At 40.6% G+C, this 20,102-nt stretch overlaps 1 protein-coding gene across 7 annotated transcripts; it reads left to right on the forward strand.

Annotated features, from left to right (window-relative positions):
- Positions 1 to 3,743: 3,743 nt before the first annotated feature.
- On the forward strand, positions 3,744 to 13,968 carry gnpda1 (glucosamine-6-phosphate deaminase 1). 7 transcript variants are annotated; one of them, XM_060915220.1, is made up of 8 exons: positions 3,759 to 3,803; positions 4,466 to 4,579; positions 5,073 to 5,233; positions 8,697 to 8,798; positions 8,892 to 9,074; positions 9,206 to 9,390; positions 12,751 to 12,925; positions 13,789 to 13,968. In XM_060915220.1, exons 2-8 carry the CDS (start codon positions 4,560 to 4,562, stop codon positions 13,827 to 13,829), a joined length of 867 nt encoding a protein of 288 aa, XP_060771203.1. In that variant the 5' UTR covers positions 3,759 to 3,803; positions 4,466 to 4,559; the 3' UTR covers positions 13,830 to 13,968. The 7 variants fall into 7 exon arrangements, with proteins under 7 accessions (XP_060771205.1, XP_060771207.1, XP_060771203.1 ...); XM_060915223.1 differs by having other exon boundaries at positions 5,078 to 5,233; XM_060915221.1 differs by lacking the exon at positions 3,759 to 3,803 and adding an exon at positions 3,826 to 3,960.
- Positions 13,969 to 20,102: the final 6,134 nt, after the last annotated feature.

Raw genomic sequence — 20,102 nt, forward strand, 5'->3', positions numbered from 1 at the left:
CATTGTCTAGGTTATCTACAAAGCAGATAATCGGACAAAATGAGTTTGAATACCAAGGTAACAGTAATGTTAAGTTGTACACTTTTCTGAAGACATACAGTAGCAGGCTATCACAGATGACTTACGTTATCAGCACAACACACGGGCCTGTGGTCTCTTCGTTGTTACCACCACTAGAAGCGCTTTGTTTATGTCCATGTGAGGAGAACGTGAGCCTGCAGACTCTCTGTTTCAGCCAATGAAATTGCAGCATGGATAACCCTGTCACTCTGGCATGTCGAAAAAACTAGTGACTAAGATTATAGCCTACTATTGAGTTCGCAAAAAATATGTGAATAAATTCATATTTTGTTACATAAGAATAAAATGCTAAATATTGGTAGGGACTATTTTGCCATCCTAAAATATTGGTTGTGACATGTCCCTATGGTCCATATGCAAACCTACGCTCTTGGTTGTCATTACTCGTTAACATGAAGCAGCTTTGAAAGTGGATGTTTTTCCTTTTCTTTTCTTTTCTTTTCTTTTCTTTTCTTTTCTAAAACGTGATGGGGTTTTTTTGCAGTTGACACTGAAACTGCCCATCAGTAATCACTAAGGTCACATCCATGGACCGTATAAAACCAAGTTCAGTGATTTCTCAGCAGCATTATTTGAACATGACCAATCGATGGCAGAATGGAAGGAGGCGGTTCTTCTGGGAAAAGGATTAAATATTCATTTCGTTTTAAACGTTTGCATTGTTTGCTTAAAATGAACCACATCATGGCCTCCAAAAACTCACCGTCCAACCTGCAGAAGCATATGTAAACGTTTTATTCCAAGAGAAAGCTTGCAATGAAGTTGTCTGTGCTTTTAGAGCTAGCGATAACATTGCTATAGCTATGCAGTCTGGTTAGTCACATGACTTTCTATGGATTTGCCCACCAAGTTGCCATCGCCTTGTCCACACACATAGCTAGTTAACTTGGACACTGTTCGTTATTATGTAAAAACAGAATTACGCTAACATGAATAGCGTTAACGTATCTGAAATCTTTTCAGAAATATGTTTTAGTATAATCTTGCCAAATAAACAGAATGTAGAAATCTTTCTTTTCTAGTAGCGTTAGCTACCCAATATGATTTCAAGTTTGAAAAGAGTTTGCTGGTGTCAGGTGGAGTTTCGCTGACTAGCTAGCTTAACATTAAACCACCATGATGCACAGCATGCGTTCATTTTGTGAATTCACATTTCTGTCTTTGGTAATGTTAACATTGCAGCTTTTGTGACCTTGCATAATTACGATAGCTACTGCATATTTTTTACCAGTAGCCAAAGAGAAAAAATCGCTAGCATCTTATCTGCTTGGTTGTAAGTTGTGTTTCATTTTATAGCATTCTACCAGGTGTTTATTCTACAGGTTCTACAAGTTAGTCAGTAAATCCGGTCGGTTGCTTCAGAGGCGTTAGGTTTTGTCAGTGTTGTGGCAATAATACAACGATGCATTGACAGAAAATGTACTTTTAACACTTAAGTATTTTTAAAAGTGAGTACTTCGGTACTTTAACTTGAGTAAAAATTTGACTGGACAACTTTCACTTGTATCAGAGTAACATTTGACCAGTGGGATCTGGACTTTGACTTAAGTAATGAAGTTGGGTACTTTGTCCACCTCTGTATGTGATCCTCCTGTAGAGGACGGCCCTGTATGGACAGTTGAAAGCCACACTTGGAAGACGCTCTGGACACTTACAGAAATGCTTTTATGGCTGAGGACTACAGCTGACTTGCTAACTTTAGGACTGCAGTTGTCATGAACAGTTTTGCACTCAAGTTTCCATCAACGAAGAGTTATAACATCAACGAAACTGACTTCATGTTAAAACTGTTAATATTATAGTCAGGCTGTCTGTTGTTGCCCAAATGAGGATGGGTTCCCTTTTGAGTCTGGTTCCTCTCGAGGTTTCTTCCTCATGTCGTCTGAGGGAGTTTTTCCTTGCCACCGTCGCCACAGGCTTGCTCATTGGGGATAGATTAGGGATAAAATTAGCTCATGTTTTAAGTCGTTCAAATTCTGTAAAGCTGCTTTGCGACAATGTTTATTGTTAAAAGCGCTATAGAAATAAACTTGACTTGAATTGACTTGACTTGACTTGATCGACAAATGATTCGATTCTGAGCTGAGTCTCAGATGAATGGACTCGCATTTCTGAAGAGTCGGTTTCGATAGATAGATAGATAGATAGATAGATAGATAGATAGATAGATAGATAGATAGATAGATAGATAGATAGATAGATTGATAATGTTAATATCAATGCTTACTGTAGACTGTTCATCATTTTAATTACGCAGTAGGCCTACCTTGGTTTTATATTTGCTATATTTAATTTCATTATAACAAATATTCTTAATTTCCCTGAGGGAACCCTCCCAAAGGGATCAGGGTCAGTCCATGAAATGGGGTTACCAAAATGTGACATAGAGGGAGTCACTTAAAACAATTTACAACTGAAAACAACTTTTATTTCCATGAAGCATTGACCATATAAGAAAATATAACATAGTTGTTAAGATAACTCCTGCTCTACAATGTATGATAAAATCCATAAATATTTACCCGGTTGCTAATGTAACAAGGACACGAACAAGCTTTTAAAAATAAAGAAAAAATATTGATAAAATCAATTTTTTGCTTTTATTTGCTTACTTTAAACATTAACACTGAATAAGAATTCATTAGAAATATTAGTTCAACAGGCGGCACGGTGGTGTAGTGGTTAGCGCTGTCGCCTCACAGCAAGAAGGTCCTGGGTTCGAGCCCCAGGGCCGGCAAGGGCCTTTCTGTGTGGAGTTTGCATGTTCTCCCCGTGTCCGCGTGGGTTTCCTCTGGGTGCTCACAGTCCAAAGACATGCAGGTTAGGTTAACTCATCTCATTATCTCTAGCCGCTTTATCCTGTTCTACAGGGTCGCAGGCAAGCTGGAGCCTATCCCAGCTGACTACGGGCGAAAGGCGGGGTACACCCTGGACAAGTCGCCAGGTCATCGCAGGGCTGACACATAGACACAGACAACCATTCACACTCACATTCACACCTACGGTCAATTTAGAGTCACCAGTTAACCTAACCTGCATGTCTTTGGACTGTGGGGGAAACCGGAGCACCCGGAGGAAACCCACGCGGACACGGGGAGAACATGCAAACTCCACACAGAAAGGCCCTCGCCGGCCCCGGGGCTCGAACCCAGGACCTTCTTGCTGTGAGGCGACAGCGCTAACCACTACACCACCGTGCCGCCCGGTTAGGTTAACTGGTGACTCTAAATTGACCGTAGGTGTGAGTGTGAATGGTTGTCTGTGTCTATGTGTCAGCCCTGTGATGACCTGGCGACTTGTCCAGGGTGTACCCCGCCTTTCGCCCGTAGTCAGCTGGGATAGGCTCCAGCTTGCCTGCGACCCTGTAGAACAGGATAAAGCGGCTACAGATAATGAGATGAGATGAGATATTAGTTTAACATCATAAACACTGAAAATATGAAATACCAGTATTTCACAAACTTCATAAAATCTCTTTAAGATTTGAACAATAATAACAGTCATTAACAGGAAACAGTTTCATCCTATATGGGGTAAAATGAGATTATTGAATTCATTACTTTACTTAGTCACACTTATATCTGCACTTCTCTAGAGCACGTGTTGTGGTGTGTGAGATCTCGCGAGAAGTTCTCTCGCGTCAGTTCAGCTGACCTAGATTGAGTAAACAGGTCTCGCAGGTTGTGAACGAACCAGGAAGTGAGTGGATGCCAAGTTAGGATGTGAGAAAAAACATCGATAATTTCTTTTATTGCCGTTTGTTTAAATTTCTTTCTACCTACATCGTTTTATAGTATATTCTTCTTTATATTAAAAACATCAATCATGATTTCAACTCGTTTTATCATTTTTTATAAGCCTGGTTTCTAACGTAACACGGTAGGACACCACAATGTTACGTTCACAACCTATTTTTAGTGGATGAATTCGAAGCTAAATAGTTTATAGAACCTTCTTAACTTTATTATACGAGTGTAAAACTAAATTGCAAGTACCATGAAACTAATTTTATTGAAATTCTCAGAAAGTAATGGTTTATTTAAGCTCAAAGTCAGCAAATATTCCATGTCAAAAAACGTGTCATCCGTGTCCAGTCACAGGGGAAGAAAATGTTTCATATTTCTTTATTTCAAAAGAAAACTTCATTTTTTAAAATTTATTTTATTTCTTCAAACAATATTTATGGATAATCTGCTAAATATTTCTTTAAATCATGGAAATTAAAGATGAAATGATTATGTAAACCCGGACCAATGAAAAGTAACATCATTTCATGGACTGACCCATCAATAAAGTTCTAATCTAATCTAATACAATGCAAAGTGTAATATATTCAGCAATTATGTAATTATATAATGCTGTTAATTTCATAATTTCCGTGAAGGATCGGCAAAAACCAAGACTCTGGACAGTTTTGGAAAAAAAATTGGCAGTGAGCTGTTGGGAAGCCTAAAGAGTCGACTCCTCTGACTCAGTGTATGAGTCAAGCAGCTCCTGGGTGTGTATAGTTTTATGCTCACTCAGCAGATTTGTTTCCCACCAATCTCAAAAAGAACAAAAAACAACTTCGTATCTTCTCTCTCTGCACAGGATTATACTTGATAATGTTTCTAAACTCTAAGTCCACTGTGTATTTATTAGACAAGTGATCCACTTGTGATTCATCCTGCACCATGTCAGCTGACTGTTTGTTTTGCTTCCTAGTGATCATATGATTACAGCCACTGATACACACACTGTAGTGCAAATATACTGCACGTTTAGATGCAATGTTATTACAAGTTTATGTTTCAATAACACTCTCTTTTAGTAGAAACATTCTCCACACCATATTATTTTCACAATAAAGCACTTTCTTTTGTATAAGCCTTCCCCTTTCCAGCCCTGATAAGAAGAGCTCTTCCTGACTCAGTCACTTTTATGAGGTTAAAGTCTGGACCAGGCAGAGCTGCGTGTTATTCTCCTTCCTGACATTTTTTAATCTGTTTTAGCTCAGTTTTAAACCAAAGCTCAGAGCAAGTGACAGCAATGAAGCTGATAATACTGAGAGACTATGATGAAGCCAGCGAGTGGGCGGCCAAATACATCAGAAACAGGATCATCAGCTTTAATCCGAGTCAGGACAAGTTCTTCACTCTGGGCCTTCCAACAGGTAGTGTTCACTTCACACAGTCACTTAGTGAAGATGACTCATAAAATTATGACACCTTGGTATTTGTACTTTACCTGAGTATTTAACATTAAACTAAGTTACTAGACCTTGGCATTTGTATTTTACCTGAGTATTGTTGAACATTATACTCAGTTACTCCACCTTGGTATTGGTACTTTACTCGAGTATTATTGAACATGATATTCAGTTACTCCACCTCGGTATTGGTACTTTACCCGAGTATTGAACATTATACTCAGTTACTCCACCTTGGTATTGGTACTTTACTCGAGTATTATTGAACATGATATTCAGTTACTCCACCTCGGTATTGGTACTTTACCCGAGTATTGAACATTATACTCAGTTACTCCACCTCGGTATTGGTACTTCACTCGAGTATTAGTGAACATTATACTCAGTTACTCCACCTCGGCATTGGTACTTCACTCGAGTATTGGTGAACATTATACTCAGTTACTCCACCTCTGCATTGGTACTTCACTCGAGTATTAGTGAACATTATACTCAGTTACTCCACCTCAGTATTGGTACTTCGCTCGAGTATTGGTGAACATTATACTCAGTTACTCCACCTCGGTGTTAGTACTTCACTCGAGTATTGGTGAACATTATACTCAGTTACTCCACCTCGGTATTGGTACTTCATTTGGATATTAGTAAACATTATGCTCAGTTACTCTACCTCGGTATTGGTACTCCACTCGAGTATTAGTGAACATTTTACTCAGTTGCTCCACCTCGGTATTAGTACTTCACTTGGGTATAAGTAAAAATTATGCTCAGTTACTCCACCTCGGTATTGGTACTCCACTCGAGTATTAGTGAACATTATTCTCAGTTACTCCACCTCGGTATTAGTACTTCACTCGAGTATCACTGAACATTATACTCAGTTACTCCACCTCGATATCAATACTCCACTCAAGTATCACTGGACATTATACTCAGTTACTCCACCCCGGTATTAGTACTTTACTCGAGTATCACTGAACATTATACTCAGTTACTCCACCTCGGCATCGGTACTTCACTCGAGTGTCACTGAACATTATACTCAGTTACTCCACCTCGGCATTGGTACTTCACTCGAGTATCACTGAACATTATACTCAGTTACTCCACCTCGGCATTGGTACTTCACTCAAGTATTAGTGAACATTATACTCAGTTGCTCCACCCCGGTATTGGAACTTCACTCGAGTATTGGTGAACATTATACTCAGTTACTCCACCTCGGTATTGGTACTTCACTCGAGTATCACTGAACATTATACTCAGTTACTCCACCTCGGCATTGGTACTTCACTCGAGTATCACTGAACATTATACTCAATTACTTTACCTCGGCATTGGTACTTCACTCGAGTATTAGTGAACATTGTACTCAGTTACTCCACCTCGGTATTAGTACTTCACTCGAGTATTGGTGAACATTGTACTCAGTTACTCTACCTCGGTATTAACGCTTCACTCGAGTATTAGTGAACATTATACTCAGTTACTCCACCTCAGTATTGGTACTTCACTCGATTATCACTGAACATTATACTCAGTTACTCCACCTCGGTATTGGTACTTCACTCGAGTATTAGTGAACATTATACTCTGTTACTCCACCTCGGTACTGGTACCTCACTCGAGTATTAGTGAACATTATACTCTGTTACTCCACCTCGGTATTAGTGCTTCACTCGAGTATTAGTGAACATTATACTCAGTTACTCCACCTCGGTATTGATGCTTCATTCGAATATTAGTGAACATTATACTCAGTTACTCCACCTCGGTATTAGTACTTCACTCGAGTATCACTAAACATTATACTCAGTTACTCCACCTCGATATCGATACTCCACTCGAATATTAGTGAACATTATACTCAGTTGCTCCACCTCGGCATTGGTACTTCACTCGAGTATCACTGAACATTATACTCAGTTACTCCACCTCGGCAATGGTACTTTACCTGAGTATTGAACATTATGCTCAGTTACTCCACCTCGATATTGGTACTTCATTCAAGTATTAGTGATCATTATACTCAGTTACTCCATCTCGGCATTGGTGCTTCACTCGAGTATCACTGAACATTATACTCAGTTACTCCACCTCGATATTGATACTTCACTCGAGTATTAGTGAACATTATACTCAGTTACTTCACCTCGGTATTAGTACTTCACTCGAGTATCACTGAACATTATACTCAGTTACTCCACCTCGGCATTGGTACTTCACTCGAGTATCACTGAACATTATATTCAGTTACTCGACCTCAGCATTGGTACTTTACCTGAGCATTGAACATTATACTCAGTTACTCGACCTCGGCATTGGTACTTCACTCGAGTATTAGTGAACATTATACTCAGTTACTCCACCTCGGTATTGGTACTTCATTTGAGTATTACTGAACATTATACTCAGTTACTCCACCTCAGTATTGGTGCTTCACTCAAGTGTCACTGAATATTATACTCAGTTACTTCACCTCAGCATTGGCACTTTACCTGAGTATTGAATATTATACTCAGTTACTCCACCTCGATATTGGTACTTCACTCGAGTATTAGTTAACATTATACTCAGTTACTTCACCTCGGTATTGGTACTTCACTCAAGTATTACTGAACATTATACTCAGTTACTCCACCTTGGTATTTGTACTTCACTCGAGTATTACTGAACATTATACTCAGTTACTCCACCTCGGTATTTGTACTTTAGAAGATTAAAGCTGCTGGTGGGATTGATCTCTTTGTAGGTGGTAATGTATTGTTGAACATTATACTCAGTTAAAACACCTCAGTATTTGTGCTTTACTCGAATAATATTAAATGTTACACTCAGTTACTCCACCTCGGTATTGGTACTTTACTCAATTATTACTGAACATTATACTCAGTTAACACATCGGTATTGGTACTTTACCTGAGTATTGTTGAACAGTATACGCAGTTAATGCATCTCGGTATTTGTACTTTACCCGAGTATTACTGAACATTATACTCAGTCACTACACCTCGGTATTTGTACTTTACTCGAGTATTACTGAACATTATACCCAGTTACTCCACCTCAATATTTGTGCTTTACTCGAGTACTATATGAATGTTATACTCAGTTACTCCACCTCGGTATTAATTTGTGCTTTATTCGAGTACTATATGAACTTTATACTCAGTTACTACACCGTGGTATTTGTACTTTACTCGAGTATTATATGAACATTATACTCAGTTACTGCACCTCGTTATTTGTGCTTCACTCGAGTATTATATGAACATTACACTCAGGTACTACACCTTGGTATTTGTACTTTACTCAAGTATTACAGAACATTGTACTCAGTTACTACACCTCAGTATTTTCAGATCTTGACCCAGTACTTTTTTTTTAATCACTGCAGTAATTTTTGTTCATTTATATGTCTTATCAGGCAGCACTCCACTGGGATGCTACAAGAAACTGATTGAGTACTATAAGAAAGGGGAAATATCTTTTCGGTATGTGAAGACCTTTAACATGGATGAGTATGTTGGTATGTATCTTATCTTTTGTGTACACTTGTAAATTTTAATTACACCCTTATCTAGCATCTAAAGCCTTAAATGCCAAGCACATCTCTCAACAGGCCTGCCCAGAGACCATCCTGAAAGTTATCACTCCTTCATGTGGAACAGCTTCTTTAAGCATATCGACATCCGGTCAGAAAACACATACATTCTGGATGGCAACGCTCCAGACCTGCAGAAAGAATGCCAGGACTTTGAGGAGAAGATTAAAGCTGCTGGTGGGATTGATCTCTTTGTAGGTGGTAAGAGCACTGAGTGAACTTTGACCTCATGCCATTTAACCAAAGATGACACATTACGAGGATTGGCTAGCTTCCATGAAACCAGACTTTCAGATAGCGTATCAACTTAATAACTTGAAGTTATGTTGTAGGTATTGGACCTGATGGTCACATCGCTTTCAATGAGCCCGGCTCTAGTCTTGTGTCTCGAACCAGGGTCAAGACCTTGGCTATGGACACCATCTTGGCCAACGCTCGTTTCTTCGACGGAGATCTGTCCAAGGTCCCAACCATGGCTCTTACTGTAGGAGTTGGAACCGTGATGGACGCCCGTGAGGTATGGCCACATTTATGAAACAAAATATTTTTAGTTTTCTAGACCATAACATTTCACAGATATCATAAAAAATGGCAGATTAATTTGCAGTTTGTACATACACTAAGTCTTGGTCATTTCTTGTTAATGAATTGTGCTTGGCAGAGAAATTGGTGTTCCAGGAGCTTACTGTGGTGCTGCTCCTCCCACTTGTGAGGTTGAGTAAGCTGGTTTGTCCATAAAGTGTTGAAGTGCAATTTTTAACATAGCATTATAAGCTTGGGATAAGTGGTGTCTCGAACCCCCTCCCTCCTCTGTTTAGTGACGGCTGCTCCACTTTGATAAGACGACCTCCCTAACACCTCTTTCAAACCATCTGTCTTCTCTGTCTAGAAAATGTACTTCATGATCATGAAAACTGTGTTTCTTTTGTTCTAAGTGTGTATAGACTGCTGAGTCATGTCCTGAAGAGTTTACTCGCCTGTGTTGGGACATGCATGGATTCCAATTTCTCTGGCAAGCACAATTCAGTGACATTTTCAGTAGTCATGTGACTTCCGTGTTTGTCATTTTTGCCAGAGTTACTTCCTGTCACACTTTTACAACTGATCATGGTGTTTGGATGAACACTGAAATGTCTTGTTTGTTTGTTTGTTTTAAAGCTAGACTGCCTTTCAGATTTTTCAAGTTTAGGTCATAAAAAGAATTTTCCCTGACACCCAGTTATTTTTATTTAGTGGACCGAAAGCTACTGAATTCGAATCACAGACTTCCAATTTTATTAGGTTTTTAAAAATAGAACAATTAATGAATTTAAGGCCACATGGCCCTAAATTCTTAGCTACTTTTTCCTACTTCACCATGACCCAATACAAGATACTACGTCATGCATCACGTGGTGGGCTTTCCCTGTTCACGCAAGGCATTGTGGGATACAAATTTGAAACAGAAGAGGAAAATGGCGGACGTGAGTGTGCGCGAATGAAACGTGAAAGACCGAATACAGTAACAGAAAGCGAGAAGAAAAGACGCTATTTTATATACGAAGGAAAGGAAACGCAGGACGGAACTAATAAATATTGGCGGTCAGCGAGCACCTCGGTGTGATCAGCTGTTCGTTTAGTGACAGAATGATGGAACTGTCAGTGCACGGTCAAGGTAAACCTGTAGATGGCAGCAATGCAACACTGTGGATGCCAGCTGCTGTAAAACCCAAAAGAAGAAGAAGAAGGTAATCCTGCGCATGCGCACACAGACTTCCTCTGTTTGCTTGACTGCGCCAAGCGAGCGATTTCATGCACATTATTTGCTCGAGAATCCCCTCATATTAAATAACTTCCCAGCCACAGAATGGCCTGATATTTTGTGAGATATTATGGAAATAAACATATATCACAATGACCAAATTTCAGAGGGAATTAAATTTCACTGATTTTATGAAATCGAAAGGCAGTCTAGCTTTAATAGTCCAGTGATTCCAATCATCGTTTTTGAACATTTTACTATCTGGATGTTTTAAAGTGAACATACAGAGACACATGCAACAAGATTATTTAACACACACACACACACACACACAGATTAGACCAATTTTAAAAGCATAAGACTACCAGATGAAATCCTGAGAAAATTATATTTTTGCATTATTTTGATAAACTAATGAAGCCTATGACAAAACTCAAATGGGAAATACAGTAGCTATTTCCAAAAAGTACATAATTTGACTGCTGTTTGCATTGTTACATGACATTCACTGCTGTCTTGTTTGAAAATATATGGTAAATATGACATGCCATGTCATATAGTAATCACAAAAACATCGATAATGTCAAGTCAAGTCAAGTTTATTTGTATAGCGCTTTTAACAATAAACATTGTCGCAAAGCAGCTTTACAGAATTTGAACGACTTAAAACATGAGCTAATTTTATCCCTAATCTATCCCCAATGAGCAAGCCTGTGGCGACGGTGGCAAGGAAAAACTCCCTCAGACGACATGAGGAAGAAACCTCGAGAGGAACCAGACTCAAAAGGGAACCCATCCTCATTTGGGCAACAACAGACAACATGACTATAACATTAACAGTTTTAACATGAAGTCAGTTTTGTTGATGTTATAACTCTTCATTGATGGAAACTTGAGTGCAAAACTGTTCATGGTACACACAATGGTCTATGTATGGGAAACCCTGACTCCCTCAGACGACATGAAGAAGAAACCTCGAGAGGAACCAGACTCAAAAGGGAACCCATCCTCATTTGGGCAACAACAGACAGCACGACTATAATATTAACAGTTTTAACATGAGGACAGTTTCGTTGATGTTATAACTCTTCATTGATGGAAACTTGAGTGCAAAACTGTTCATGGTAACTGCAGTCCTAAAGTTAGCAAGACAACTGTAGTCCTCAGCCATAAAAGCATTACTGTAAGAGTCCAGAGCATCCTCCAGGTATAACCCTCAACTGTCCTCATGGGGGCGTCCTTCACAGGAGCGATGCGATAAAACTCCGACCAGACACAGGGCACCAGGATGGATCAAGCAGGTCCGAGGGGCAGAAGAGGCCAGCATCTCAATCCCAGGACCAACATGTAACTCAGAGGGACAGATTGGGGGGGGGGGAAGAGAGAGAGAAAGAAAACACATGTTGTTAGGTATGCCCTAAAAATGACAAGTATTAAATCTGTGTGGTAGGCTCGCAGAGACGAGAGTCTTTACATCAGGCATAACACACAACAATGGCATGTTAATATGGTAAAAAATATATCATGACCTGCTCTGGCTGGATGTTTGACTGGGTGATGGGAGCACACTCCTCAGCAATGATGAGATGCAGATGGGACCCTTAGGGCTGGCCAAGACAATTCAGTTACATTTCACCGGGTCTGGGACATGCGACAGAATGTCTGACGGCCGATTCCCTGCAGGCTACGATAGCCAGTCGAGGTCTCCACCCTCTCCACCAAAAGTAATGTAATGGTGTGTTGATAATGGGGAAGCCATGGCCTAATGGTTCGAGAAGCAGCTTTGGGACCGAAAGGTTGCCAGTTCAATTCCTTGGACCAGCAGGAATGGCTAAAATGCCCTTGAGTAAGGCGCCTAACCCCCAACTGCTCCCCAGGCTGCTCTGGGTATGTTGTACGTCTCTAAGAGCGTCTGCTAAATGCCATTAATGTAACGTACAGTTGTATCATACCATGAATAAGAGAACACAAAACATCAACTTTTATTTGAAGATTAAAATTTCCCACAGTGCTTACAAAGCTGCATGGAAACATGATTAATTATTCTCTGAGTTTGTCATTTTGTTTTTACTTTAAGAGCTCTTCCCTGTAACAAAACTGAAGTAGGATGTCTGTCTGTATTTGGACGTCTATTAGGTGATGATCCTCATCACTGGTGCACATAAAGCGTTTGCTCTGTACAAGGCCATAGAGGAAGGTGTGAACCACATGTGGACGGTTTCAGCGTTCCAGCAGCATCCTCAGACCGTCTTCGTGTGCGACGAGGATGCGACACAAGAGCTGCGTGTGAAGACTGTGAAATATTTCAAAGGTAACACTGCTGAAAGACTTCGTGAACAGATTCTTTTAAAACAAAACAAGGTGGAATCCAATCTGTTTCCAAGCAAAGAAATCATACACTGCAAAAAATGATATCTTAGCAAGTTAGAATATCTTGAATATCGTTGAAACGATCTCGCATTTCCTATTAGAAGAATACAAGACGCCAACTCCGAGATTATTAAAACTAGTTCTAGATTGTCACCAACTTATTCCAAGACGTCTCATCTCATCTCATCTCATTATCTCTAGCCGCTTTATCCTGTCCTACATTGTTGCAGGCAAGCTGGAGCCTATCCCAGCTGACTACGGGCGAAAGGCGGGGCACACCCTGGACAAGTCGCCAGGTCATCACAGGGCTGACACATAGACACAGACAACCATTCACACCTACGGTCAATTTAGAGTCACCAGTTAACCTAACCTGCATGTCTTTGGACTGTGGGGGAAACCGGAGCACCCGGAGGAAACCCACGCGGACACGGGGAGAACATGCAAACTCCGCACAGAAAGGCCCTCGCCGGCCACGGGGCTCAAACCCGGACCTTCTTGCTGTGAGGCGACAGCGCTAACCACTACACCACCGTGCCGCCTATTCCAAGATGTCTTGCCAAGTAAAATTATCTGTCCGTGCAGCAAGATGATTTCACGAGTATGAAGTCATTTTCTTCTCAAATTCAGTTTTCAATTTTTTTGCAGTGTAATAATATCCATATTAAGTAGAATAACATAATTATTCATTTTAGAATTAACTACAAAATAATAAATGAAGTTAAAAAATATTTAACTTGAGACAGTAAAATAAGAAGTTGTGTTTTAAACTCTATTTAAAATTTTTTTTTTTTAATTCCGCAGGCATGATGCATGTTCACAATAAGCTGGTGGAGGAACCATAGTTTCTGCTGAAATGAGAAGGAGACTTGGATTTGCATTTTATATTTAAAGTATTACATTTTTAACATTTTGAAATGTATACCGTTTCTACCCGCAGTAGCAGTGATCCAAAGGATTTAAATAAAGGAAAGAAAATTCTGATTGAGTATTCAATTCATGATTAGAGGTGTCATATTTTATACAGTGGTGTGAAAAAGTGTTTGCCCCTTCCTGATTTCTTTTTTTTTTTTTTGCATGTTTGTCACACTTAAATGTTCCAGATCTCATCTCATCTCATTATCTCTAGCCGCTTTATCCTTCTACAGGGTCGCAGGCAAGCTGGAGCCTATCCCAGCTGACTACGGGCGAAAGGCGGGGTACACCCTGGACAAGTCGCCAGGTCATCACATAGACACAGACAACCATTCACACTCACATTCACACCTACGGTAAATTTAGAGTCACCAGTTAACCTAACCTGCATGTCTTTGGACTGTGGGGGAAACCGGAGCACCCGGAGGAAACCCACGCGGACACGGGGAGAACATGCAAACTCCACACAGAGAGGCCCTTGCCGGCCACGGGGCTCGAACCCGGACCTTCTTGCTGTGAGGCGACAGCGCTAACCACTACACCACCGTGCCGCCCATGTTCCAGATCATCAAACAAATTTAAATATTAGACAAAGATAACACAAGTAAACACAAAATGCAGTTTTTAAATGAAGGTTTTTATTATTAAGGGGAAAAAAAAATCCAAACCTACATGACCCTGTGTGAAAAAGTGATTCCCCCCGTTAAAACATAAATTAACTGTGGTTTATCACATCTCTGGAAAGCTGAGTTCAATTTCTTTAGCCACACCCAGGCCTGATTACTGCCACGCCTGTTCTGTTCTCAATCAAGAAATCACTTAAATAAGACCTGCCCGACAAAATGAAGTAGACGATTTTTAATGAAGTTGAGAGTCAGGTGGGGGTAGCCTTATTTGCTGATGACGGGGCCCTTTGGAAAAGAGGGAGAAACACTGAGTTTGTGTACAAAAAGATTCAACAAGCTGTTACCGCAGTGGATAAATGGGCCATTCGATGGGGTTTCAGGATTTCAGTACAAAAAACTAAGATGATGTTTTTTTCCAGGAAAAAGGTTACGGAGGATGTAAAAATCACTATATCAGGTCATGAGCTGGAAAGAGTTGAATCGTTTAAATACCTGGGCATATGGTTTGACCAAAGACTGACATGGACAGTGCACATTGAAAATATGATTGGTAGATGCAAAAGAGTTCTTAATGTGATGAGGTGTTTACGCGGAATAGAGTGGGGAGCAAGTAGACATGCTTTAAGGACCGTCTATACAGGATTAATAAGGTCTGTGTTGGATTATGGGTGTTATATATATGGGTCGGCAGTTAAATCAATGCTGAATAAGCTAGATGTGGTTCAGAACCAAGCTTTAAGGTTGTGTTGTGGTGCTATGAAGACCACTCCAATGGCCGCAATACAGGTTGAAATGGGAGAAATGCCCCTTAACCTGGCGGCACGGTGGTGTAGTGGTTAGCGCTGTCGCCTCACAGCAAGAAGGTCCTGGGTTCGAGCCCCATGGCCGGCGAGGGCCTTTCTGTGCGGAGTTTGCATGTTCTCCCCGTGTCCGCGTGGGTTTCCTCCGGGTGCTCCGGTTTCCCCCACAGTCCAAAGACATGCAGGTTAGGTTAACTGGTGACTCTAAAATTGACTGTAGGTGTGAATGTGAGTGTGAATGGTTGTCTGTGTCTATGTGTCAGCCCTGTGATGACCTGGCGACTTGTCCAGGGTGTACCCCGCCTTTCGCCCGTAGTCAGCTGGGATAGGCTCCAGCTTGCCTGCGACCCTGTAGAAGGATAAAGCGGCTAGAGATAATGAGATGAGATGAGATGCCCCTTAACCTCAGAAGGGAGCAGTTAGCGTTGGTATACTGGGCGAATCTGAAAGGCCACAGTGATGATCACATGAGCCAGTCTGTTTTACTGCCTTGCCAAGAGCGGTTGAATGACCGAATAAGAAGTTATGGTTGGACGATCAATGATAGAGTGAGAGATATGAGGATCACTGATGTGAAAATAAGTCCCACAGTGTCATTGCCGGCTGTACCTCCATGGGTCATTGAAGAGGTGCCTACTGACTTTCAACTTTTAGAAGACAAGCAAAGTACGGAAATGGATAAGCATAGGGTGCAGTGGTATCTAAATGAAAAATATGGCGAAGAAACTAAAATATTTTCAGATGCATCTAAGCACACAGATAGGACAGTAGGGGTAGCATATGTCATCCCAGAACTTAAAATTGAAGTTGGTAAGAGAGTTACTGATGATTTGGCAGTCTATACGGCTGAATTACTAGCTGTGTGGCTAGCATTGCAATGGGTGGAGGTACATAGGCCTGGAAAGGTAGTAATTGCCTCAGACTCAAGTTCAGCATTGATTAGTATTAAAACTTGGCAATCAACTTCTAGGCAAGATATAGTGTTCAAAATAGCCCGTCACTGATAAACTATTAAAGGATGGGATTAAATTATCATTTGTATGGGTTCCTGCCCACTTAGGTGTGGTTGGCAATGAACTTGCTGACAGGTGTGCTAGGGAGGCTGCTGGTAATGATAATATAGATTTAGAGGTGGACTACAGCAAGTTTGAAATCAAAAGCATAGTAAAGCAGAGAATGAGAGAAAGATGGCAAACCCTATGGGATAGTGGGCAAACTGGAAGACACTTCCATAATATCCAGGGCATCTTAGGACGGCCTAGATCTTCAAACAGGAGTAAGGGGGAGGAAGATATGCTCTCTAGAATGAGATTTGGACACACAAGACTAAACAGCACTTTAGCGATAATTAAAAAACATGCTGATGGAAACTGTGAGTTCTGTGGTAGCCCAGAGACTGTAGAGCATGTGCTCTGTCATTGTCCCAAGTATCAGGAAGAAAGACAAATATTAATGGAACAGCTGGAAAGGGAAAAGTTGCGACTAGACCTGAAGAAAATTTTACGAAGAAGTTCAGGAGATATTTGCTTCAACTTTGTGTTTAGATTTCTCAAAAATACAGGCCTTATTCACAGAATTTAGTTCTTTTTCCCTCTTTTATTATTTCCCAATTTTATTTTATTTTAGTTTATTTCTTTATTTTCTTTATTTACTCCCATCCTTATAGGGATAGAATAGGCTTCTGAACCACACCCCAGTCCAGCAAGTGGCGGTAATGCTGCTTTTATGCTAAGCTGCCAACTGCCATAAAAACCAAAAAAAGAAGAAGAAGTAGACCAAAAAATCCTCAAAAGCTAGAGCTCATGCTGTGATCCAAAGAAATTCAAGAACAAATGAGAAACAAAGTAATTGAGATCTATCAGTCTGGAAAAGGTTATAAAGCCATTTCTAAAGCTTTGGGACTCCAGCGAACCACAGTGAGAGCCATTATCAACAAATGGCGACAACATGGAACAGTGGTGAACCTTCCCAGGAGTGGCCAGCCGACCAAAATTACCCCAAGAGTGCAGCGACGACTCATCCAAGAGGTCACAAAAGACCCTACAACAACATCCAAAAAACTGCAGGCCTCATTTGCTTCAGTTAAGGTCAGTGTTCATGACTCCACCATAAGGAAGAGACTGGGCAAAAATTACCTGCATGGCAGAGTTCCAAGATGAAAACCACTGCTGAGCAAAAAGAACATAAAGGCTTGTCTCAGTTTTGCCAGAAAACATCTGATGATCCGCAAGACTTTTGGGAAAATACTCTGTGGACTGATGAGACAAAAGTTGAACTTTTTGGAAGGTGTATGTACCATTACGTCTGACGTAAAAGTAACACAGCATTTCAGAAAAGGAACATTATACCAACAGTAAAATATGGTGGTGGTAGTGTGATGGTCTGGGGCTGTTTTGCTGCTTCAGGACCTGGAAGACTTGCTGTGGTAAATGGAACCATGAATTCTGCTGTCTACCAAAAAATCCTGAAGGAGAATGTCCGGCCATCTGTTCGTAACCTCAAGCTGAAGTGCACTTGGGTTCTGCAGCAGGACAATGATCCGAAACACACCAGCAAGTCCACCTCTGAATGGCTTAAGAAAAACAAAATGAAGACTTTGGAGTGGCCTAGTCAAAGTCCTGACCTGAATCCGATTGAGATGCTGTGGCAGGACCTTAAAAAGGTGGTTCATGCTCGAAAACCCTCCAGTGTGGCTGAATTACAACAATTCTGCAAAGATGAGTGGGCCAAATTTCCTCCACAGCGCTGTAAAAGACTCATTGCCAGTTATCGCAAACGCTTGATTGCAGTTATTGCTGCTAAGGGTGGCCCAACCAGTTATTAGGTTTAAGGGGCAATCACTTTTTCACACAGGGTCATGTAGGTTTGGATTTTTTTCCCCCCTTAATAATAAAAACCTTCATTTAAAAACTGCATTTTGTGTTTACTTATGTTATCTTTGTCTAATATTTAAATTTGTTTGATGATCTGGAACATTTAAGTGTGACAAACATGCAAAAAAATAAGAAATCAGGAAGGGGGCAAACACTTTTTCACACCACTGTATTTGATTCAGAGAACACTGATGAGTGTTATATTTAACAGTTATTCCATGAAATCGAGCCGTACATGAGCCGATTGCCGATGAGGTGCGTAGCACCGAGTTGGCTATAATCCATGTACAATGAGATTGAGTGGAATAACGGTTTTATTCTATCCACAGTCACTGGATTTTGAGAAACAGAGCATTTTTACATTTTTTTTGCAAATTCGATAAATAAAAACTTTATACAAAATGTCCAACAAAATCATTTCTGCTTAGAATGTAAACAAACCGGAAAAATCACAGTCGCAATTTGTGGAAAAAATGCAATAAGAATAATTCTTGAAAAATAAAAAAGATACGTTCTTACCATCAAACACTTTTATTCCATATTTTGTGGCTTTTTTTGTATTTTTTGAGGTTTTGTTTTCGAATAGCGTTTTTTATTTTGTCCTCAGTTGGTTCAGTAGCATGGTCCGCCATTTTCTTCTTTCTCTTTTGTTTTTTTTTGGTGGCTGGCAAACCAACTTAAATGTGCATTACCGCCACCGACTGGCCTGGAGTGTGGAACAGGAGATAACGGGGAACGATCTTCTTTAAGCTATTTCTGTTTCTTTGAAATACTTCATAACAAAGTGAGATATCTGACTTGATGTGCTCTGCCATTTTGTTTTTCTCTACTCATGGTATATGAGGGGCGGCACGGTGGTGTAGTGGTTAGCGCTGTCGCCTCACAGCAAGAAGGTCCTGGGTTCGAGCCCCGTGGCCGGCGAGGGCCTTTCTGTGCGGAGTTTGCATGTTCTCCCCGTGTCCGCGTGGGTTTCCTCCGGGTGCTCCGGTTTCCCCCACAGTCCAAAGACATGCAGGTTAGGTTAACTGGTGACTCTAAATTGACCGTAGGTGTGAATGTGAGTGTGAGTCTGTGTCTATGTGTCAGCCCTGTGATGACCTGGCGACTTGTCCAGGGTGTACCCCGCCTTTCGCCCGTAGTCAGCTGGGATAGGCTCCAGCTTGCCTGCAACCCTGTAGAAGGATAAAGCGGCTACAGATAATGAGATAAGATGAGATGGTATATGAGCTGATATCCTAGTAGTAGAGTAGCCAATCAGAGCACACAACTGCTCATATCCGGTGAATGTCGATAGAATAAATGTAGGATGTTACACAGTTGTGCAAAGATATGAAGTTTAACTTTGAGTGCTGAATGTATATTTCATGAGTAAGCAAAGTGACCGAGTGAAATATTTTTCAACATGAGAAGATAAACTTCATATCTTCACGCCACTGTGTAATGTTCTTTATATTATCTGGACACATCCACAAAAAAATATGCAAGTTAATCAAAAGAATTTTAAACCAGTTCACCATTTTGACAACACGCGTCTAGTCAGCGGGAAAACACTGGGAGTGATGTCAGCAGAGTGAAATATCAGGAAATATGTCACTCAGATCCGCGGTGTATTTCATATGAAAAATGCAAGTTTTTCAACACGAGAAGATAAACTTCATATTTTCAAGCCAACATGTGGTTTTCTTTTTATTATCTAGACACACAAACAAAAAGTCCCCAGATTTATCAAAACAATTCATCGATTTCTTCACAAGTGACTTATAGAGATTTTTGTCACGGTTTTGGTTCTCAGTGTCCCGGATGGAGCTCGTATGAAAAATACGAGTGGTGTATTTCCCAGTAAAACGCTCGTCTCATCTCATCTCATTATCTCTAGCCACTTTATCCTGTTCTACAGGGTCGCA

Source organism: Neoarius graeffei, chromosome 2 (assembly GCF_027579695.1).
Source record: "Neoarius graeffei isolate fNeoGra1 chromosome 2, fNeoGra1.pri, whole genome shotgun sequence".
NCBI classification, from domain to species: domain Eukaryota; kingdom Metazoa; phylum Chordata; class Actinopteri; order Siluriformes; family Ariidae; genus Neoarius; species Neoarius graeffei.